We start from the raw sequence: 24,709 nt of genomic DNA, 5'->3' as shown, positions 1-24,709 counted from the left end.
CGCCAGCAGAAAGATCCGCTGATCTTTCTGAATCTGGCCCATGAAGCGGAAGTGATTGCTGATGACATCTTTCCTGTTTGCTTGTTGGTTTCCCAGTGCATCCTGGGATATCTCATACCTGCAATACCTCCAAAACAAAGCAAAGCTAAAGCTGAATAAAAGCCCCTCAAAAGCTTCAGGTGCTGTTAGCAAGTGTTGTCATAGACTTCTATGGAGGCTTTGGAAATGCTGGCTGGGTATTGGCCTAGATGGGTAGGAAACCTCGGCCCTCCAGCTATTTTTGAAACTACAAGTCCCATGAGACATTGCAAGACCCTGACAATCACAGGCAGTGGCGGCCCGTCCATAGGGGCGCCCGGGCGCCGCCCCCCATCCCACAGTCAGTAAAAAAAAAAAAAAAAAAAAAAAAATTTTTTTAAATCTGTCCCTTTAAGAATTTTTTTTTTCCCAACAAAGGGCCTTATGGGCTCTATGTCCGCGCGCCGGACGCCGGGAACAGTCCTGTAAGAGTAGCGCCACGTCTGTGCAATCACGGGATTGCAGACGCGGCGCTACATTGGCACAAAAAATATGCCTTTGTGGCGCTCTCCATCGCGCCATTTGCTTCCGGCGCGATGGAGTGTATAGTTATGGCCGGGCGGGTGCATACACTGTCTGTGTGCACCCGCCCGTCTCTGTGCTCGTTCCGACGTCACTTGAAAAACAGGAAGTGACGTCGGGTCAGCTAGAGCTCAGTGCGCCCGACCGTGGACGAGGTAAGCTTGCCTGTCTCTACTTCGGCTGCCGCATCACAGCTGCATCCAACCCCTCCCGCGATTTGCGATTTCCACAAAGTATGTTCGTATTCGGCCGGCCGGCCCCCCCCCCCCCCGGTTATTCAAATAAATTTTTTCAATTGATTATTCGGCGGCACAACCCCCCCCCCCCGCTTATTCAAAGGCTTTTTTTTGCATTTAATATTCGGCGGCACCCCCCACCCCCCGCTTATTCAGTCTTTTTTTTTATCTAATATTCGGCGGCTGGCATCCACCCTCCACCCCCCCTGCTATATTTTTGTAATATTTTTTTAAAATATTTTTTAATATTTAATATTCAGCGAAAATAATGCCAGGCAACAACCCCCCCCCCAATCAATGTTTTTTTTTATTTAATATTATTTAAATATATTAAGCTTATTAACAGTTTATTTTTTATATTTGATTCAATTTAGCATTAAGTATAAAAAAGTTTTTTTTTTTAATAACTGGGGGGGGGGGGGGGGAGGTGGTCTGGTGGGGTAGTGTTACCGCCCGCTGTAGTGTTACTTGTGCTGTAATGAATTTTTACATAGAAAATAAATGTTGTTAATAAATGGGTAAATGAATTATAAAAAAAAGATTTTTCCAATAACGGTTATTAAAAAAATCTTTTTTTTATAATTCATTTACCCATTTATTAACAACATTTCTTTTCTATGTAAAAAATCATTACAGCACAAATAGCGGGCGGTAACACTACCCCACCAGACCACCCCACCCCCCCCCCCCAGTTATTAAAAAAAAAAAAAACTTTTTTTTATACTTAATGTGCAGGGAAAATATCGGCCGTCAACACCACCCCCCGCTTGCAAATTGTCCTGCGACTTGGGACTGGAAAGTTGCAGGATAAGTTGGACCCGATGATTTCCAATGAGAACTGTTCATATCTGTGCAACTTTGAAGTAGTCCCTGCATTACTTTTGTCCCACTTTGATGTGACTTGAGTCCATAGACCTCCAGAATACATAGGCATTGCTTCAAGTCGCTGCAAAATCGCACCAAAAAATTGTGGCAGAATCTTGCGACTTTCAGGCTAATGCAGTCTGAAAGTTGCACAATTCTACTGCAATTCTGATGTGACTGTAAGCAATGCCTGTGTATTCTCGAGGTCTATGGACCTCAAGTTGCATCAAAGTGGGACCAAAGTAATGCAGGGACTACTTTGAAGTCGCACAGATATGAACGGTTCTCATTGGAAATCATGGGGTACGACTTGTCATGCAACATTTAAGTCCCAAGTCGCAGGACAAGTAATTCCTGCAGTCTCTGGTAATCTTGTGTAGTATGTCCGCAGTCTCTGGTAATCTTGTGCAGTATGTCCGCAGTCTCTGGTAATCTTGTGTAGTATGTCCGCAGTCTCTGGTAATCTTGTGTAGTATGTCCGCAGTCTCTGGTAATCTTTTGCAGTATGTCCGCAGTCTCTGGTAATCTCCTGCAGTATGTCCGCAGTCTCTGGTAATCTCCTGCAGTATGTCTGCAGTCTCTGGTAATCTTGTGCAGTATGTCCGCAGTCTCTGGTAATCTTGTGCAGTATGTCCGCAGTCTCTGGTAATCTCCTGCAGTATGTTTGCAGTCTCTGGTAATCTCCTGCAGTATGTCCGCAGTCTCTGGTAATCTCCTGCTGTATGTCCGCAGTCTCTGGTAATCTTTTGCAGTATGTCCGCAGTCTCTGGTAATCTCCTGCAGTATGTCCGCAGTCTCTGGTAATCTCCTGCAGTATGTCCGCAGTATGTCCGCAGTCTCTGGTAATCTTCTGCAGTATGTCCGCAGTCTCTGGTACTCTTGTGCAGTATGTCCGCAGTCTCTGGTAATCTTGTGCAGTATGTCCGCAGTCTCTGGTAATCATGTGCAGTATGTCCGCAGTCTCTGGTAATCCTGTGCAGTATGTCCGCAGTCTCTGGTAATCTTGTGCAGTATGTCCGCAGTCTCTGGTAATCCTGTGCAGTATGTCCGCAGTCTCTGGTAATCCTGTGCAGTATGTCCGCAGTCTCTGGTAATCTTGTGCAGTATGTCCGCAGTCTCTGGTAATCATGTGCAGTATGTCCGCAGTCTCTGGTAATCCTGTGCAGTATGTCCGCAGTCTCTGGTAATCTTGTGCAGTATGTCCGCAGTCTCTGGTAATCCTGTGCAGTATGTCCGCAGTCTCTGGTAATCCTGTGCAGTATGTCCGCAGTCTCTGGTAATCTTGTGCAGTATGTCCGCAGTCTCTGGTAATCCTGTGCAGTATGTCCGCAGTCTCTGGTAATCTTGTGCAGTATGTCCGCAGTCTCTGGTAATCTCCTGCCCATTTCGAGTACTTCATTACTAACAGTGTCATATTTTAGTTTGTTTGCACCGATCTGTAAGGCTGCGCTATATACCATGATTTGTGATGCTGGGGCTATATACTCTGTGCTGTGACGCTGAGCTGTATACTCCTGACATTGAGTGGAATACAGGGGACGGAGTGGTGGATTCTATAAGGGGTGTGGCTTATGAGAAGTGGGAGGGACCAAATGTGGAAGGGCGGGGTATTGCGCCCCCCCATCATAAAACTTCACCAGCCGCCACTGATCACAGGCATGACTCCTAGAGGCAGAGGCATGATGGGATTCGTAGTTTAACCACAGCTGGCGGGCCGAGGTTGCCCACCCCTGAATGTTAGAATTGGCTGATGAACTGAACCCTTCAGATGCTTTTTTTTTTCTTATCAAAAATAAAAATGTTCGCTCTTTCAACAAGTCTACTACAATTTAAAACAAAGTTAAAGAGGATAAAAAAAGGGATACAGTTTAATGGGAAATGGAGAATAGAATGGATTGGGAGCACATAGCTGGCACATAGCGGTGGGCAGGGAGTCAAGTCCCCAAACTTCATGGGCTTCAAAAGAGTTGCCCGCGTTGCACCCTAAGCTTGGTTTTTGAGTAGTTGTCCAGGGTCATGGTCATGGGCAAGCAGTGTCTCAAGGGCAAGACTCCATAGCCCAAAAACTCAGGTGATTGAACACTAACCGGCCAAAGTACCTCTACCCACCCCCGCTGTATTTTGTGCTTCTTAGGGAGCTGTATAAATTGTAGCCTGACTCTACCAGCTGGAAAACCTTTATCTAGACTGGTCGAGGATCCGTTAAAGATAAAAGCCAGTGGTGATAGGGGGGGGGTGTAAGTACCTGGCTTGGCGGGTTGGGCAGTGGAAAACTCTTCCTCCAGGTGCAGATGCCCCGTTTCGTTCCTCCTGTGGATGCTGCTCTCCATTAAAAGATTGCTGGACAGATACGACTGTGTGGCCAAGTCGCTGTTACCTGCAGTGTGAGAGAAACAAGAAGACCATTTATTAATCTAGTATATTGTGTGAGCCGGTAAAACCTGCCTTCCATTGACGTCACCGGGTGGCCCCGTTTTTTTCTTTTTTGGTCCGTTGGGCGGCGTGAGATGGATCCACATCGCGGGACATTTTTATTTTTTTATTTTTTAACCACTTCAATACCACTTCAATACCGGGCATTTTCACCCCCTTCCTGCCCTCTGTCTTTTTTACTATTTTTGACACTTGTTTTTGTGAACTGGTAGGGGTACAATTGTACCCTGTTATCAATTCACATAGGTGGGAAGGCCAGGATCTGGGGGTCCCCTTTGTTAAAGGGGGCTTCCAGATTCCGATAAGCCCCCCCACCCGCAGACCCCCACAACCACCGGGCAAGGGTTGTGGGGATGAGTTCCTTGCCCCCAAGGGTGCTTTGGGGGGCAACTCCAAAGAACCTTCCCCATGTTGAGGGCAGGTGACTCGGTACAGTTCAGGACGGGGGGGACCCTCTCTTGTCCCCCCCCCCTCTTTTCCTGCGGCCTGCCAGGTTGCGTGCTCGTATAAGGGTCTGGTATGGATTTTGGGGGGGACCCCTACGCCATATTTTTTTACATTTGGCACAGGGTTCCCCTTAATAGCCATACCAGACCTGAAGAACCTGGTATGGAATTTGGGGTGACCCCACACAATTAAAAAAAAAATTGGTTTGGGTTTCTCCTTAATATTCATACTACACCCAAAGGGCCTGGTAATGGACTGAGGACACACATACATGTACATACAAAAAACGTAGCACTTACTTGTTAGATAGCAGCCCAAGCTGAGGGACACGTTGTCAAAGGCAATGATGGAGTCGGAGTCCTTGGACCAGGAGGCCCGGATTTCCAGCCAGAACCTGGGTGAAGGGACCAGAAAGACCACATAAAAGAGTGAAGAGAGTCGGCTGAACCCTCTATATTTCCATCCATGTTCCTATTATTCTAACTGTCCTATTACATGCCCCTTATATATAGTAACTCACAAAAGTAAGTACACCCCTCACATTGGTGTAAATCTTTTCATGTGAAGAAATTACACTTTGCTACAATGTTGTGTATTGAGTGTACAGCTTGTATAACGGTGTAAATTTGCTGTCCCCTCAAAATAACTCAACACACAGCCATTCATGTCTAAACCACTGGCAACAAAAGTGAGGACACCCCTAAGTAAAAATGTCCAAATTGGGCCCAAAGTGTCAATATTTTGTGTGCCTTAACCCTCTTGGGCATGGAGGTCACCAGGTTACCACTGGACTCCTCTTCCCCTCCTCGATGACGACACTTTACGGAGCTGGTGGATGTTGGAGACCTTGCGCTCCTCCACCTTCCATTTTGAGGATGCCCCACAGATGCTCAATAGGGTTTAGGTCTGGGGACATGCCACCCTAATCCAGAAAATCTGATTTTGTTCTGGGTCCTTATGAGTATTGCTGGATGTTGGCCCTGTTGGTCAATGAGAATGGGAATAGGACCTATCCCGAGGATGGGGAGGAGACACATTTTGAGACTGGGAAACCGTGTTGAGCATAGACAGGGCTTTTTTTCATCTGGAACTTGGTGGAACTCAGTTCCACCACCTATGGTTCAGGCAGCACTCCCCCAAACTCTGCACGTAGCGCATCCTTAAACTCTGTACTATGTATGTAGTGCACCCCGGAACTCTGCACATAGCACACCCCTGGGGGAGGGGGGTTTTGGGGGTTGCGGTTGAGTTCCTTCACTTATTTTCTGAGAAAAAAAGCCCTGAGCATAGGTATGGGAAGTGTCCTCAGGATGTGGCAAAGACTAGAAATGAACAAAACTGGGAGCTTCTTAAATCCACAGATCATTAACGTTCTGACAAAATGTATGAATTTTAGTACAATACATAAGAGGCGTTGATGGGAAAGGGGATATTAAAGTGGGTTTGTGTTGGGTTGTAAGGGTACAATACAATGGGCTTTAAATTACTCTAGGGATACAGACACTCATTTCAGTAGTTGAAGATTTTCTTTTCAAGCAAATTTCACCCAAGCAGCCAAATTAGGAATTTATACTTTAACAAAAGTATACTGGTGACTAAATCAGCAATTTCTTGGTGGAATCAATTTTGCTGAACCACTTGACTGCAGACCCACCATGAAGATGGGGAGGGGACCTTTTTGTGGATAGCGTGGGTATTCGTGTTAAGGCTGGGGTAGGAAACCATGCTTAGTATGGGAAGGGGCCCAGTGCAAAGGGTGGGGTGGGGACCCATGCTTAGTATGGGGCCCAGTGCAGAGGGTGGGATGGGGACCCATGCTTAGTATGGGATGGGGCCCAGTGCAAAGGGTGGGATGGGGCCCAGTGCAAAGGGTGGGATGGGGACCCATGCTTAGTATGGGATGGGGCCCAGTGCAGAGGGTGGGGTGGGCTGGGGAGCCATCCTTAGTATGAGAAGTAGCCCAATGCAGAGGGTGGGGTGCGGGCCCATGCTTAGTATGGGAAGGGGCCCAATGCAAAGGGTGGGATGGGGGCCCATGCTTAGCATGGTATGGGGCCCAGTGCAGGGGGTGGGGTAGAGACCCATGCTTAGTATGGGAAGGGGCCCAATGCCAAGGATGGGATAGGAACCCATTCTTAGGATGGGAAGGGGCCCAGTGCAGAGAGTGGAATGGGGACCTATCCTTAGTATGGGAAGAGGACCAGTGCAAAGGGTGGGGTGGGGACCCATTCTTAGTATGAGAAGGGGCCCAGTGCAGAGAGTGGAATGGGGACCCATTCTTACTATGGGAAGAGGACCAGTGCAAAGGGTGGGATGGGGACCCATCCTTAGTATGAGAAGTAGCCCAGTGCAGAGGGTGGGGTGCGGGCCCATGCTTAGTATGGGAAGGGGCCCAATGCAAAGGGTGGGATGGGGGCCCATGCTTAGCATGGTATGGGGCCCAGTGCAGGGGGTGGGGTAGAGACCCATGCTTAGTATGGAAAGGGGCCCAATGCCAAGGATGGGATAGGAACCCATTCTTAGGATGGGAAGGGGCCCAGTGCAGAGAGTGGAATGGGGACCTATCCTTAGTATGGGAAGAGGACCAGTGCAAAGGGTGGGGTGGGGACCCATTCTTAGTATGAGAAGGGGCCCAGTGCAGAGAGTGGAATGGGGACCCATTCTTAGTATGGGAAGAGGACCAGTGCAAAGGGTGGGATGGGGACCCATCCTTAGTATGAGAAGTGGCCCGGTGCAGAGGGTGGGGTGCGGGCCAATGCTTAGTATGGGAAGGGGCTCAATGCAAAGGGTGGGATGGGGGCCCATGCTTAGTATGGTATGGGGCCCAGTGCAGGGGGTGGGGTAGAGACCCATGCTTAGTATGGGAAGGGGCCCAATGCCAAGGATGGGATAGGAACCCATTCTTAGGATGGGAAGGGGCCCAGTGCAGAGAGTGGAATGGGGACCCATTCTTAGTATGGGAAGAGGACCAGTGCAAAGGGTGGGATGGGGACCCATTCTTAGTATGAGAAGGGGCCCAGTGCAGAGAGTGGAATGGGGACCCATTCTTAGTATGGGAAGAGGACCAGTGCAAAGGGTGGGATGGGGCCCAGTGCAAAGGGTGGGATGGGAACCCATTCTTAGTATGAGAAGGGGCCCAGTGAAGAGAGTGGAATGGGGACCCATCCTTAGTATGGGAAGAGGACCAGTGCAAAGGGTGGGATGGGGACCCATTGTTAGCATGAGAAGGGGCCCAGTGCAGAGAGTGGGGTGGGGACTAGGGTGACCACATGTCCTGGATTGCCCGGGACAGTCCCGCATTTTGCAGGTCTGTCCCGGGCACATTCATTCCAGGATAAAACAGTGTCCCGGAATGAAACTGACACAGCCACCCCCCACGGGCCAATCTGATGCCCCTAAAAAAGGCCGCCACATCACCGCTTTACTCACTGACAGTACTTGTCCTGTCCGGGAATGTCTGGAGGAGCACAATCCCCGCCCCCTGCTTGTGATTGGAGAAATAAAAATCCCGCCTCTTGTGTCCAATCACTGTGCTGTGATTCGTTACAGCACAAGCTGATTTTTGGGAAGGGAGGGTGTCCCTGAATGGTAGTTTGGAAATGTGGTCACCCTAGTGGGGACCCATCCTTAGTATGAGAAGTGGCCCGGTGCAAAGGGTAGGGTGGGGAACCATGCTTATTATGGGGAGGGGCCCAGTGCAGAGGGTGGGGTGGGGAGCCATCCTTAGTATGAGAAGTGGCCCAGTGCAGAAAGTGGGGTGGGGACCCATGCTTAGTAGGGGTGGGGACCCATTCTCAGGATGGGATAGGGACCCATTCTTAGTATGGGAAGGGGACCAGTGCAAAGGGTGGGGTGGGGACCCATGCTCAGCATTGGAAGGGGCCCAGTGCAGAGAGTGTGTTGGGGACCCATGCTTAGTATGGAATGGGGCCCAGTGCAGAGAGTGGGTTGGGGACCCATGCTTAGTATGGAATGGGGCCCAGTGCAAAGGGTCGGATGAGACCCATGCTTAGTAGGGGTGGGGACCCATTCTCAGGATGGGATAGGGACCTATTCTTAATATAGGAAAGGGACCAGTGCAAAGTGGTGGGATGGGACCCATGCTTAGTAGGGGTGGGTACCCATTCTCAGGATGGGATAGGGACCCATTCTTAGTATAGGAAGGGGACCAGTGCAAAGGGTGGGATGGGACCCATGCTTAGTATGAGAAGGTGCCCAGTGCAGAGAGTGGGGTGGGGACCCATGCTCAGCATTGGAAGGGGCCCAGTGCAGAGAGTGTGTTGTGTTGGGGACCCATGCTTAGTATGGAATGGGGCCCAGTGCAGAGAGTGGGTTGGGGACCCATGCTTAGTATGGAATGGGGCCCAGTGCAAAGGGTGGGATGGGACCCATGCTTAGTATAGGAAGGTGCCCAGTGCAGAGAGTGGGATGGGACCCATGGTGAGGATGGGGGGGGGGGGTTAATGCTGCAGATAAGGTGGGGACCTGTTCTGAGGATGGAGGGTGTATTGTGCTGAGGATTAGAAGGGGGCACTCATGGTGAGGATAGGGAATGGACCCATAATGAGGATGGGGGATGAACCCATTGTTCACACATTCACTGCAAATCTAGTTTAGTTTACTGGTACACTCGTCTCTGCTCATCATTCACTACCCATAATGCCCTTTGATTATAACTATGAAATAGTCAAAACCTTCTTAGAGCTTAAACCCCGGGTAATATCAGCTGCATTTACCATAGTGGCATGTAAACCAGTGCCATGGTTAGAGGGGGCGGCATCGACCATCTACAATTAAAGACTGTAATAACTTTTTTCGTATTCCTGTCCCCTTCTCCTCTGTCCACCCCCCGGGACATTGGTGACCACCATGTCCAGCAAGAGAACCTTGACACGCACCTCTCCATTACATCCTGCAGGGGGAGCACCAAATGTTGCCAGACTCCCAGCCCCTCCCCGTTGGTGAAATGCCAGAGGGTTCTGTATTTTGTCCTGCCGGTTCTATTGTCGTGAAGCCGGACCGATATGTCGCCATGCAGGAAGCCGTCCAGAAGAAAAGACATTCCCAGCTGGAACAAAACAGAAGAAACTTACAGTAATATATTCTTCTTTAGAGAAGCTGCCAGTTGACATGCAGATTCGGTAATACCGCCGCCGCCCTTCAACCGGAAAAAGGTAGCCGGACTACCATGATGATCCAATTGGCTTTCAGTAATTGTCGAGTCACTGATCCAGAACAGAGTCCTATGGTCTTCCTGGTGTCTCTGACTGAGCAGACAGTAAAGGCATTGGATCAGCATAGTAGCCAGGAAACTAGTATTTTCAAAGTCAATCGGTAGACATGTGCACTGCCGAAAAACAGTTTTTTTTTCGTTTTCGTTTTATTCTTTTTTTTGCTTTTTTCGGAAATTCGGGAAATTCTAAAAATTATCTTTTTTCGTTTTTGTTTCATTCGGGTTTTTTTTTGCTTTTTTTGGAAATTCTGGAAATTCAAAAAATTATCTTTTTTCGTTTTTTTTGTTTCAATCGTTTTTTTGGCACTGCAGGGCTGATTATTTTTTTGGAAGTGGAGTTGGGCTTTATGGTCAAAAACAGCAAAATCTTATTTAATTTTTTTTCTCAATTTTTTTCTTTTTCTTTCAATTTTTTTTTCTTTTTCAAATGTTTTTCTTTTTCAAATTTTTTTCTTTTTCAAATTTTTTTTAAATTTTTTTTCTTTTTCTTTGTTTTTTCCATTATTATTTTTTTTTGTTTTAAGCACTGCAGGGCTGATTATTTTTTTGGAAGTGGAGTTGGGTTTTATGGTCAAAAACAGCAAAATCGTATTTTTTTTTCTCAATTTTTTTCTTTTTCTTTTTTTTTCAATATTTTTTTTCTTTTTCTTTGTTTTTTTCCATTACTTTTTTTGTTTGTTTTAAGCGCTGCAGGGCTGATTATGTTTTTGGAAGTGGAGTTGGGCTTTATGGTCAAAAACAGCAAAATCTTATTTATTTATTTTTCTACATTTTTTTCTTCTTTTTTTTTCATATTTTTTTTCTTTTTCAATTTTTTTTTCAATTTTTTTTCTTTTTCAAATTTTTTCCATTATTTCTTTTGTTTTAAGCACTGCAGGGCTGATTATTTTTTTGGAAGTGGAGTTGGGCTTTATGGTCAAAAACAGCAAAATCTTATTTATTTATTTTTCTACATTTTTTCCTTCTTTTTTTTCATATTTTTTTTCTTTTTCAATTTTTTTTTCAATTTTTTTTCTTTTTCAATTTTTTTCCATTATTTCTTTTGTTTTAAGCACTGCAGGGCTGATTATTTTTTTGGAAGTGGAGTTGGGCTTTATGGTCAAAAACAGCAAAATCAAACAGAAATGCAGCAATGAAAAAAAAAATGCGCTCAGTAAAACTGCACTGCAGCCTTTTACCTTTTTTTAATTATTATTATTATATTATAAAGTGCTGAGCCTTTGTAACACGTTTAGACAATCGCCGGAGTCAAAAGTCTTTTACGCTTTACCCCATTTGTCAGCTTCAGCGTTTATTACAAGATCTGTCGAAAAAGCCACATTTCCAAAGACGCCGTGAAAGCCGCACAAAATTCACTGTCCGAATGGAAAGACCAGAGGCAAATTGAAATGTCCGCGTCCCCGCGCGCAGCGGGCCCAGCACCCCCCCTCCCCCCCTTCGCTCAATAACTAGATTTCTATAGAGCCGCCATAGATGCTGATGCAGGAGGAGAAGAAATCTGATTTTGTTAAACTTGACACCAAAATAGCTTCTGCTTAATAGACAGTTTTCTTCTCTTCTCGGAGAACAAAAGCTCATTGAGAGGGTCTGACAACGCACCTTATAAAAGCAGATGAAATGAAAAGATATTGGCTTTGTACATCTTCGGGTCCCTACAGCGGCTTTTCTCAACCTTTGCAACACAGAGGCAGGGCCACCATCAGGGGGGTACAGGCAGTACACCTGTAAGGGGCCAGGAGGTCCCCAGGGGCCTGGATGGCAACCCCCCTTTTTTTGTAAGGGGTCCCCAGGGCCCCGGATTTTTTTTTTTTTATATTTTTTTTTATTGAAGGGCCCAGAGGTCCCCAGGGCCCCCGGATGGCAACCCCCATTTTTTTATTAAAAAAAAAATATTTTTTTTTAATATATTTTTGTATTTCATTTTTATTTTTTTATTTTTTTTATATATATATATATATTTTGTATTAAAGGGCCCAGAGGTCCCCATGGCTCCATGTGGCAACCCCCCTTTTTTTATTTTTTTATTTTTTTTTTAGTCAGAGACTGCAGGCATAGTACAGTCCCTAGGATAAGTAATGAATAATGACCGACAGGCCCAGCGAAACTACAGGAGTGATCCCTCTTCCTAGTTCCCGGGGGCATTTCTGGTCAGTAGTGTAGCATGTCTGTACTCTGGCAGTGGCTCAGTCTTTCTCTCTCTGGTTGTGCTGGGTAGCGTGGCTCTCTCTGGTGGCGCTGGGTAGCGTGGCTCTCTCTGGTGGCGCTGGGAAACGTGGCTCTGCCTCTCTGGTGGCGCTGGGTAGCGTGGCTCTCTCTCTCTGGTGCTGGGTAGCATGGCTCTCTCTCTGGTGGCGATGGGTAGCGTGGCTCTCTCTCTGGTGGCGCTGGGTAGCGTGGCTCTCTCTCTCTGGTGCTGGGTAGCGTGGCTCTCTCTCTGGTGCTGGGTAGCGTGGCTCTCTCTCTGGTGCTGGGTAGCGTGGCTCTCTCTCTGGTGGCGCTGGGTAGCGTGGCTCTCTCTCTGGCGCTGGGTAGCGTGGCTCTCTCTCTGGTGGTGCTGGGTAGCGTGGCTCTCTCTCTGGCGCTGGGTAGCGTGGCTCTCCCCCTGTTGGCGCTGGGTAGCGTGGCTCTCTCTCTGGTGGCGCTGGGTAGCGTGGCTCTCTCTCTGGTGGTGCTGGGTAGCGTGGCTCTCTTTCTGGTGGTGCTGGGTAGTGTGTGTCTCTCTCTGGTGGTGCTGGGTAGCGTGGCTCTCTCTCTGGTGGCGCTGGGTAGCGTGGCTCTCGCTCTGGTGGCGCTGGGTAGCATGGCTCTCTCTGGCGCTGGGTAGCATGGCTCTCTCTCTGGTGGTGCTGGGTAGCGTGGCTCTCTCTCTGGTGGTGCTGGGTAGCGTGGCTCTCTCTCTGGTGGTGCTGGGTAGTGTGGCTCTCTCTCTGGTGGCACTGGGTAGTGTGGCTCTCTCTCTGGTGGGGCTGGGTAGCGTGGCTCTCTCTCTGGTGGTGCTGGGTAGCGTGGCTCTCTCTCTGGTGGTGCTGGGTAGTGTGTGTCTCTCTCTGGTGGTGCTGGGTAGCGTGGCTCTCTCTCTGGCGCTGGGTAGCGTGGCTCTCTCTCTGGTGGTGCTGGTTAGCGTGGCTCTCTCTGGTGGTGCTGGGTAGCGTGGCTCTTTCTCTGACTTCCGCCCAGCACACACCTCTTTCTTTGTCCTGTAGCACTCTCTCCCTCAGCTCTTTTTTCCAGGCGGCAGTCTCTCAATCTCTCTCTTGATCGAGCTGTATCCTCCTTCCTGTGGAAAATGGGGCCTCCAATCTTCAGGACTACATGTCCCATGATGCTCTCCTCTCCTAGTCTCCTTTGATTGGCCCTCAGTTATGGCCAATGGGGAAGAAACCGAGCGGACAGGACTCTGGGTGGGGAACCTTGCGAGAGCTGCCGTCTGTTCTACTTGAAAGGAGAGGGGGGGGGTGAGAGGGGGAAACCTCTGACAGCCCACAGTTCGCCTTTCTCGAAAAGAGCCCAGAGTCACACTACATTTATGAGGGGGGGCTTGGCAGCATTTTGATGGTGTCACCCTGCTGGCTGCCCGCACCCCCATAGCGACACCACTGTGCTGAATGTGCCGATCCGATCCATGAAGCCAGGGGGGCACTTGACCCCCCTTGCCCCTACCTGCGGACGCCCATGCTCAGCATGATCGGAGAGGTAGCAAGCCTGGGACACACCAAAGATCTCCGAAGCCTCACACACACAATCGAACTTCCATCAGACAAATCCGTGGATTTTTAGCCCGAAGGGCGTTGGCCGTGAACTTGGTACGCATACACACGGCAGAACATTTTCAACCAACAAGAGTGAGGAACGAGAGAGCGCCCCCTCTCCTGAACCGTACCAGCCCACATGCCCTCAACATGAGGGGATGGGGTGCTTTGGGGCAGGAACAGTCAAGAATGATGGCAGGGAGCTTTCGGTGTTGGGAGCATCCAATACATGTGCCTGTATTGCTCAGACTATTGAAAATATAAGTCACCAGGGAGTGGCGGTCAAGGACAGTCCTGTGCTGTTTGGCAGGGGTGCCAAGATCACAGGACTGGTTGAACAGAACACTTGTCAGGTAAGATGACATTGAACTGCTCATCTGGAGTTCAGCTTTCAATATTAAAGCGGGATTCTGAGCATAATTTTTTATTTATTTTTTTGCAAGCTAAAATGAATCACATTATAGTAGTCTGTCATGCCTTTGGCCTATAAGGAAATGTAGTAATATCTTCTGGACTTGTAATTCAAATGTTGTCCACTAGATGTCACTCTTAACAAAGGACTGTTGGTGGGCAAGTTCTATGGTAATGTACATTTCCTGTCATGTTATTGAAAACTGTCTTCACTTCCTATCACAACTCTTTCATCTCTTTTCCACTGGACAGTCCACATGGAGTCAGCTAAGCCTGCACCACATGTTTCCTAGGTCCTGATCCTCCCGGGACGGCATCGCTGGTATGATAAAGACTGTTTATCTATATGCCTAGTACACATTTGTTTGTGTTCATATAATTCTTATATGTTAATTTATTTGTTTATCTCTAGTTTCACCATTATTCATACGCATCTTATATGGCCACCACCTGTTTATCGTAATAAAGATCCAAAGTTACAGACAGTCTGGTTATTTAAAGCGGGGGTTCGCCCTGTTAAAAAAAAAAAAAAAGTTTTTTTTTATTAGACAATTAAATTCGGCATCGTAGCGCGAGCTACGGTATGCCGGTCTTACATTTTTTATGCCCGTACTCACCGTGCTATCGTTGATTGAAGAATCCGGGGAATGGGCGTTCCTATGGTGAGAGAAGGTGATTGACGGCCGGCCCTGGCACGTCACGCTTCTCCGGAAATAGCCGAAATAGGCTTGGCTATTCACGGCGCCTGCGCATAGCCTGTGCGCAGGCGCTGTGAATAGCCGAGACCTACTCCGGCTGTCTTCGGGGAGCGTGACGTGCCAGAGCCGGCCGTCAATCATCCTCCCTCTCCATAGGCACGCCCATTCCCCGCGGGAGTCAGAATCTTCAATCAACAATAGCACAGTGAGTACGGGGATTAAAAATTTAAGACCGGCATACCGTAGCTCGCGCTACGATGCCGAAAGTAATGGAATAATGGGGTGAAGGAGGGTGAACTACCGCTTTAAGATGCAAGTTTTAAGCTGTATGTTGAGCTACAGTGGGGATCGAAAGTTTGGGCACCCCAGGTAAAAATTTGTATTAATGTGCATAACGAAGCCAAGGAAAGATGGAAAAATCTCCAAAATGCATCAACTTACAGATGAGACATTCTTATAATATGTCACAAAATGTTAGATTTTATTTCCATCATTTACACTTTCAAAATTACAGAAAACAAAAAAATGGCGTCTGCAAAAGTTTGGGCACCCTGCAGAATTTCTAGCATGCACTGCCCCCTTTGCAAAGCTGAGACCTGCCAGTGTCATGGATTGTTCTCAGTCATCGTCTGGGAAGACCAGGTGATGTCAATCTCAAAGGTTTTAAATGCCCAGACTCATCTGACCCTCCCCCAACAATCAGCACCATGGCTTCTTCTAAGCAGTTGTCTAGATTGAAAACTGAAAGTGAAAATAGTTGTCGCTCACAAAGCTGGAGAAGGCTATAAGAAGATAGCAAAGCGTTTTCAGATGTCAATATCCTCTGTTCGGAATGTAATTAAGAAATGGCAGTCATCAGGAACAGTGGAAGGTAAAGCAAGATCTGGAAGACCAAGAAAAATATCAGAGAGATCAGCTCGCAGGATTGTGAGAAAAGCAAAACCCACGTTTGACTGCACGATCCCTCCAGAAAGATCTGGCAGACACTGGAGTTGTGGTACACTATTCCACTATAAAGAGATACTTGTACAAAAATGGTCTTCATGGAAGAGTCATCAGAAGAAAACCTCTTCTACGTCCTCACCACAAAAATCAGCGTTTGAACTTTGCAAATGAACATATAGACAAGCCTGATGCATTTTGGAAACAAGTTCTGTGGACTGATGAGGTTAAAATAGAACTTTTTGGCCGGAATGAGCAAAGGTACGTTTGGAGAAGAAAGGGCACAGAATTGAATGAAAAGAACCTCTGTCCAACTGTGAAGCATGGGGGTGGATCAATCATGCTTTGGGGTTGTATTGCAGCCAGTGGCACAGGGAACATTTCACGAGTAGAAGGAAAAATGGATTCAATAAAATGTCAGCAAATTTTGGATGGTAACTTGATGCCATCTGTGAAAAAGCTGTTAAAGAGAGGATGGCTTCTACAAATGGATAATGATCCTAAACACACCTCAAAATCCACGGGGGAATAACATCAAGAGGCGTAAACTGAAGGTTTTGCCATGGCCTTCACAATCTCCTGACCTCAACATAATTGAAAATCTATGGATAGACCTTAAAAGAGCAGTGCGTGACAGACAGCCCAGAAATCTAAGAGAACTTGGAAGACTTTTGTAAGGAAGAATGGGCAAAGATCCCTCAAACAAGAATGGAAAGACTCTTGGCTGGCTACAAAAAGCGTTTACAAGCCGTGATACTTGCCAAAGGGGGCAGTACAAGATATTAACTCTGCAGGGTGCCCAAACTTTTGCAGACGCCATTTTTTTGTTTTCTGTAATTTTGAAAGTGTAAATGATGGAAATAAAATCTAACTTTTTTTGACATATTATAAGAATGTCTAATCTGTAATTTGATGCCTTTTGGAGATTTTTCCATCTTTCCTTGGCTTCGTTATGCACATTAATACAAATTTTTACCTGGGGTGCCCAAACTTTCCATCCCCACTGTAGATACACGCCGGGAGAAAACCTGTAGCGAGAACAGAACATAGTCCCTAAAACATATTAATAGCTCCCCAATCGTTCCAGAAATCATTGAAAACACTTGCCTTCTACCCTCCAGCTCGTGTTGTGGGCGTATCCATCCTATGTGTGGGCGTATCCATCATATGTGTGGGGGGCATGTGAAGCCCAGTTCCTTTTTCATCCTGGTTTTCAGGGAGAGGTGCATGCTGGGCGATTCTTAGGCACATTAATGCCCAGAGACTCCTGGGAAATGAGTGTCATCATTTCCCAGGAGGCAACGGCGACTTAGGACCGGAGGTTGAACCACCTAGGACCAGGAACTAGGCAGATTAAGTAAACTTAGTAACAGCCAGATAGAATCGGGTACATTTTATTATTATTTTTTTTTTACATTAAAGGCAAGCTGTTAATAGAAAGTTCATTTTTAGGGTGGAACTCTGCTTTAAACAACAACAACAACAAAAAATGGTTCCCAACAAGGACAGCCACAACAACATAAACAACAGTAATAACACCATAAAACGACATTAGCACAGCAGGCCAGCAGTTGGCGAGGATAATGCAATAAAGTCACACATTGATACATTACTTTAATTTATAGTAATCTGTTAATGACAATTTGGACACCGCGTATGCTACTCTGCGAGACTTCCGCCATAAATAGAGTCATTTTTTTTGTTCCCTCCATTATATATATATTTTTTTTACGGGGCGATTAAGATCGGTGAAACCGCCGTAACCTCATTAATTTGGCCGTGTGAGAAGATTTAGCACGCTGTAAAAAGCATATCAATTTTATAAAAGTTCAATTAAAAAAATGGTGACTTGGGCGTCGGTTTGGGTTGTTTGTATTCGGCTAATGGACCGTCCGGTGGTTTCACCATCAGCAAATATTAAAGCTGTGATTACAAAACCGGGAAGATGGATGGGACGGCAGGAAGACCCCACCCCCCCCCCCCCCCCCCAGGATTGGCCCCGACCATTACTCAAAGACCTCTCCATTATAAACCGGGAAGATGACGAATGCTATTAATTGCTGGAGCAAAAAAAAATAAAAACGGCTCATCTGGTTAAATAGACGAGAAGTTTACGGCCTGTCTGGAGGACGGCATGGGATGGGGGGAGGAGATTCATCTTCTTCTGACTCTACGGAAACAGATAATTCATTAAAAGAGCTGTCACCCGAGAGATCTCCTAATTGACCGTTTGGGGATGGAGTGACAGCTTGGCCATGCCGAGGGTTTCATTCCGGGAAGTAATTGTAGCAGCCGCAACAAAAACGCTCAACGACTAAAAGAGAAAAAACACGACGGCGGCGCAGCTGAAGGGAACCGGCGAGAATCTCACTCAAAGTCTGCTTCTTAGGCCCCGTACACACGACCGAACATGTCCGATAAAACTGGTCCGCGGAGCAGTTCCATCGGACATGTTTGGTCGTGTGTACGGCCTAGCGGACAGGTTTCCAGCGGACAAAAGTTTCTTAGCATGCTTAGAAACTTGTCCGCTGGAAACCTGTCCGTCGGACATGTCCGCTGGTTAGTACGTCTAACCAGCGTCCCGAAATCCTGCGTGCAACGGTCACCACGGTTTACGACCTTCCATCCCAGTCACGACAGCTTATCGACACTCCAACCAACAGGACCCGATCCATAAGAATTCCCCCCAGACACGAGACACACGGCTCTGTGCTTCTGGTTTCAAATGTAAAGATACTTTTATGGTTTCTTCTCAGCTTTTTATACAGTACAAGGCATTAAAGCAACAATGAGATCTCCACCCCCCTAATCACACACTAAGGCTAATTACTAAACATTCCTAAATTAACAGCATAACAAACAAAACACCTTCACACACTGAGTTCCCTAGGCAGACGTTTCGTCTCCGCATACAGCTTGACACCTATTCACACCTCTGAGCATCAATAGGCTGTAGACAGTGTTATCACACATAAACAGTATTTAGCATGCATAATTAGAGTCCTGGGAGCAGACCTGGGTTAACCCCTTTACACAAGGATAATGGAATGTCTTCCAGGCCCTGACTCAATTAGCATGTCACTAGTCAGGGCTAATCATAGAATGAGTCACTATTGACTGGTTGGGCCAACATCTTGCAGTATCTCAAAATCCTGCAATACGAACTATCAGTGATGTCCTATCTCATGTAATACATGAATTATGATTCACTTGCCACCCCATGCCCAAAAGGCACAGGGTGGACTCAGACCCAAGAGTTATCAGTGACGCTGACACAGGAGTATCCCCCATCCTCACAAAGTCTTTGGGTGTCCCGGGTCATTCCGTTACACCGCGCATGCATCAAATTGATTCGACGCATGCGTGGAAGCATTGCACTTCCGTGTTTTTGAGAACGTCGGTGTCTTATACGTCACCTCGTTCTCTGTCCGCCGGGATTTTGGTCTGATGGTGTGTACACACATCAGACCAAAAGCTCCCAGGAGACATGTCTGATGAAAACGCGGACCGTTTTCATCGGACATGTCTCCTCGTGTGTACAGGGCCTTAGGTTTAGAATTTTTTCTTTTCTTTCCTAAAAAGGTTTTTCTCTCTTTTGCACAACTTTCAACTTTTCTACGAAAATCAAATAAAAACATATCTTTGACCAATTCAATACCGGCCACTTCCCCCTCCCCCTTTTCCTGCCTAGCCCAATTTTCAGCTTTCAGTGCTGTCAGACTATGAATGACAATTGTGATGTCAGGCAACATTTAGGTAGATTCACGGACGGCGGGTTAACTTTGTGCGGGCGTACTGTAAATGGATTTCAGGTCTGGTATGAATCTTAAGGGGAACCCAACGACAAAATTTAAAAAAAAATGGCGTGGGGTTCCCCCCCCCAAAAAAAAATCCATACCAGACCCTTCTCCGAGCACGCAACCTGGCAGGCCACAGGAAAATGGGGGGGGGGGGGAGCCTCAAAGTCACCAAACATCAGGAGGATGGTGGAACACCCAATGGGCGATGTTCGTCCAATCTGGATTAATGGCCGGGTTTGCTCTTGTGTATTTATAGCCTCCTCGGGCTTACTTCAGTCGCCCTACTTGGCTCGAAGTTGCAGTGGCGTCCATAGTGGGCACAGGAGCGCCGCCCTCTCTCTCCTGCACTGTCACTCAACAATACATAGATTCGTGCATTGCAGGAATCTATGTATTGTCGCCACTGCCGCCTACTATTCAGATGTCCGGCCCCCTGTTGAGCGCCGGCCATCTGAATAATAGTGGGTGTGGTTTTGAAGGGTCTATCAGAGCCACTCTGGCTCTGATAGGCTTCCCGATTACAGCCTGTGGGCTCTAATCGGCTTCCAAATGGTTAACCAGAGGGCACGCAGGGTGTGCATTCCCTGGTTAACACTGACACGCGTCTCAGCCAATCAGGTTCACTGGGTCTGGTTCCCGATCACCTGATTGGCTGAAGCGACATCTAGGGTGGGAGAAGACATCGAGGGAACGTGGAGGAGGTTGGCTGACCGAAGAAAGGTAAGTGCTGGGCGGGGGGGCAATCTGGCGGCATTTGAGGGGGCAATCTGGCGGCATTTGAGGGGGCAAACTGGGGCAATTGATGGCACAGTGGCAACAATTTATGGCTCGTGGCTGCGTTTGATGGCACAGTGGCTGCTTTTGATGGCACAGTGGCGACAATTGATGGCACAGTGGCTGCGTTTGAAGGCACAGTGGCAACAATTGATGGCACAGTGGCAACAATTGATGGCACAGTGGCGACAATTGATGGCACAGTGGCTGCGTTTGATGGGCACAGTGGCGACAATTGATGGCACAGTGGCGACAATTGATGGCACAGTGGCGACAATTGATGGCACAGTGGCTGCGTTTGATGGGCACAGTGGCAACAATTGATGGGCACAGTGGCGACAATTGATGGGCACAGTGGCTGCATTTGATGGGCACAGTGGCTGCATTTGATGACACAGTGGCTGCATTTGATGGCACAGTGGCGGCATTTGATGGCACAGTGGCGGCATTTGATGACACAGTGGGAGCATTTGATGACACAGTGGCGGCATATGATGGCACAGTGGCTGCATTTGATGGGCACAGTGGCTGCTTTTGATGGGCACAGTGGCGGCAATTGATGGGCACAGTGGCGGCATTTGATGGCACAGTGGCGGCATTTGATGACACAGTGGGAGCATTTGATGACACAGTGGCGGCATTTGATGGCACAGTGGCTGCATTTGATGGGCACAGTGGCTGCTTTTGATGGGCACAGTGGCGGCAATTGATGGGCACATTGAGGCTGCAATTGATGTTTTTTTTTTTCATTTGTTTGCGCCCCCCCCCAAAAAAAATTGAGCACCAGCCGCCATCATGCACAGTTCCAGCCTCGGAGTCAGTCAAGTTTTTGTTACCATGGTAGTAATAAAGCCAAAAGCTGAAAATTTGTTACAAATTAAGAGCCTGTATTTTATAAAAAAAAACACGAGAGGTCTACGCGTTTCAAGGTGGACCTTCACCTTCTCCTCCTCATGGATCGCAGGACTGACTGTCTCGGGTTTATGTTGATTTCTCATGAGTTCTAACTAGCTCATCCAAACGGGTGACAGCTCCTCCTGGAAGGACAACCCCGATCTGACCTCCTGTCACTCAGCTCTACCAACTCATTTAATCACAGGGTGGCCCCATTGTTAATTACTGGCGGCGGCGGAGCTGGCGGGTCAAGAGCCGGCGACTTGATTTGCCGCACTTCCTCATTTGTCAGCCTGTTAGCAGCGAAAATTCCATACAATTACGGGGAGAGGACGACGCGCACATTAGGGATAATTAAGGCTTCTGCTTAAGCTCGGCAATTACAGGGCGGCTTCTGACTGAGAGGGGCGATGATCGCCTTGGGCCGGTTTACCCTTCCAATGCCACATTCTGTCCACCCTGACCGCGGGGTTAATCGGGCGTCTCGGTGACTGGCTGACAGAACGTAATCTCATTTCTCCAGAGGGCGCCGCTCGTCAATGCTCTCCATTGTGGGGCCGCTATCAGCCAGAGAGCGAAAAAAAAATGTTTTTTATCAAACATAAATTTTCAGATTTTACAAAACAGTCTAAAAAAAGAAAGAAAAGGAATTAAAAAGAATAAATAAAAAGAAATAAAAAGCATTGGTTATATCAGAGGAAGATGTAAAACCCGACCTGATCTTTAATGGGGAATAAGGTTAGGAGCGCCGAGTGAGAACACTGATACCAATGGTAATGGTGGGACACTATTCCCCCCACTGACACCAATGATGGGACACTATTCCTCCCACTGATACCAATGATGGGACACTATTCCTCCCACTGACACCAATGATGGGACACTATTCATCCCACTGACACCAATGATGGGACACTATTCCTCCCACTGACACCAATGATGGGACGCTTTTTTTCCCACTGACACCAATGATGGGACACTATTTCTCCCACTGACACCAATGATGGGACACTATTCTTCCCACTGACACCAATGATGGGACACTATTCCTCCCACTGATACCAATGATAGGACACTATTCCCCCCACTGACACCAATGATGGGACACTATTCATCCCACTGATACCAATGATGGGACACTATTCCTCCCACTGACACCAATGATGGGACACTATTCCTCCCACTGACACCAATGATGGGACACTATTCCTCCCACTGACACCAATGATGGGACACTATTCCTCCCACTGACACCAATGATGGGATATCAAGAGCATCTTGTACATCAAGTCAAATTTTATTTTAAAAATATTTGCTTGTTTTGCTAAACGCTCTCAAACCAAGGTTTTACAGTATATATCCCATAGTTTGCAGACTCCGAAATCTGAAATCCGAATTTTACGAAATACAAAATTTCGTTGACGAATTTTCGGATTCGAATTTCTTACAGAACGGGTCGAATGTTCGTTAACTTTTCGTAACAATTCCGAACATTCGTTATGATGAATAAACAAACCCAGGAAGTCAGCACAGCACAGCGATGGTGGGAGCTCCTCATAATAAAGTTAATGAACATTCAACGAAAAATGCCTATTCAATCCGATGGCAGTCGTCGACTCATTATGCTCATTATGAGGGGCTCCCACCATCCCTGTGCTGTGCTCATTATGAGGGGCTCCCACCATCCCTGTGCTCATTATGAGGGGCTCCCACCATCCCTGTGCTCATTATGAGGGGCTCCCCCCATCCCTGTGCTCATTATGAGGGGCTCCCACCATCCCTGTGCTCATTATGAGGGGCTCCCACCATCCCTGTGCTGTGCTCATTATGAGGGGCTCCCACCATCCCTGTGCTCATTATGAGGGGCTCCCACCATCCCTGTGCTGTGCTCATTATGAGGGGCTCCCACCATCCCTGTGCTGTGCTCATTATGAGGGGCTCCCACCATCCCTGTGCTGTGCTCATTATGAGGGGCTCCCACTATCCCTGTGCTCATTATGAGGGTCTCCCACCATCCCTGTTCTGTGCTCATTATGAGGGACTCCCACCATCCCTGTGCTCATTATGAGGGGCCCCCACCATCCCTGTGCTGTGCTCATTATGAGGGTCTCCCACCATCCCTGTTCTGTGCTCATTATGAGGGACTCCCACCATCCCTGTGCTGTGCTCATTATGAGGGTCTCCCACCATCCCTGTGCTGTGCTCATTATGAGGGGTTCCCACCATCTCTGTGCTGTGCTCATTATGAGGGGCCCCCACCATCCCTGTGCTGTGCTCATTATGAGGGTCTCCCACCATCCCTGTGCTGTGCTCATTATGAGGGTCTCCCACCATCCCTGTGCTGTGCTCATTATGAGGGGCTCCCACCATCCCTGTGCTGTGCTCATTATGAGGGGCTCCCACCATCCCTGTGCTGTGCTCATTATGAGGGTCTCCCACCATCCCTGTGCTGTGCTCATTATGAGGGGCTCCCACCATCCCTGTGCTCATTATGAGGGGCTCCCACCATCCCTGTGCTCATTATGAGGGGCTCCCGCCATCCCTGTGCTGTGCTCATTATGAGGGGCTCCCGCCATCCCTGTGCTGTGCTCATTATGAGGGGCTCCCGCCATCCCTGTGCTGTGCTCATTATGAGGGTCTCCCACCATCCCTGTGCTCATTATGAGGGTCTCCCACCATCCCTGTGCTCATTGTGAGGGGCTCCCACCATCCCTGTGCTCATTATGAGGGGCTCCCACCATCCCTGTGCTGTGCTCATTATGAGGGGCTCCCACCATCCCTGTGCTCATTATGAGGGGCTCCCACCATCCCTGTGCTGTGCTCATTATGAGGGGCTCCCACCATCCCTGTGCTCATTATGAGGGGCTCCCACCATCCCTGTGCTGTGCTCATTATGAGGGGCTCCCACCATCCCTGTGCTCATTATGAGGGGCTCCCACCATCCCTGTGCTGTGCTCATTATGAGGGGCTCCCCCCATCCCTGTGCTCATTATGAGGGGCTCCCACCATCCCTGTGCTCATTATGAGGGGCTCCCACCATCCCTGTGCTGTGCTCATTATGAGGGGCTCCCACCATCCCTGTGCTCATTATGAGGGGCTCCCACCATCCCTGTGCTGTGCTCAATTATGAGGGGCTCCCACCATTCCTGTGCTCATTATGAGGGGCTCCCACCATCCCTGTGCTCATTATGAGGGGCTCCCACCATCCCTGTGCTGTGCTCATTATGAGGGGCTCCCACCATACCTGTGCTCATTATGAGGGGCTCCCACCATCCCTGTGCTCATTATGAGGGGCTCCCACCATCCCTGTGCTCATTATGAGGGGCTCCCACCATCCCTGTGCTGTGCTCATTATGAGGGGCTCCCACCATCCCTGTGCTGTGCTCATTATGAGGGGCTCCCACCATCCCTGTGCTGTGCTCATTATGAGGGGCTCCCACCATCCCTGTGCTGTGCTCATTATGAGGGTCTCCCACCATCCCTGTGCTGTGCTCATTGTGAGGGGTTCCCACCATCTCTGTGCTGTGCTCATTATGAGGGGCCCCCACCATCCCTGTGCTCATTATGAGGGTCTCCCACCATCTCTGTGCTGTGCTCATTGTGAGGGGCTCCCACCATCCCTGTGCTC

At 48.2% G+C, this 24,709-nt stretch overlaps 1 protein-coding gene across 1 annotated transcript in view; it reads right to left on the bottom strand.

Annotated features, from left to right (window-relative positions):
• ALK (ALK receptor tyrosine kinase) overlaps window positions 1-24,709 on the bottom strand; it is a 388,017-nt gene that overhangs the window by 131,186 nt on the left and 232,122 nt on the right. Inside the window, exons 6-8 of the mRNA XM_040351843.1 lie at window positions 9,479-9,648; window positions 4,880-4,974; window positions 3,946-4,077 (exon numbers count right to left, since the gene is read on the bottom strand). Coding sequence (XP_040207777.1) covers window positions 3,946-4,077; window positions 4,880-4,974; window positions 9,479-9,648 — 397 coding nt within the window. The remainder of the gene's footprint in view (window positions 1-3,945; window positions 4,078-4,879; window positions 4,975-9,478; window positions 9,649-24,709) is intronic.

Source organism: Rana temporaria, chromosome 4, assembly GCF_905171775.1.
Source record: "Rana temporaria chromosome 4, aRanTem1.1, whole genome shotgun sequence".
Classification (NCBI taxonomy): Eukaryota; Metazoa; Chordata; class Amphibia; order Anura; family Ranidae; genus Rana; species Rana temporaria.
This window is presented reverse-complemented; position numbering and strand designations above follow the sequence as displayed.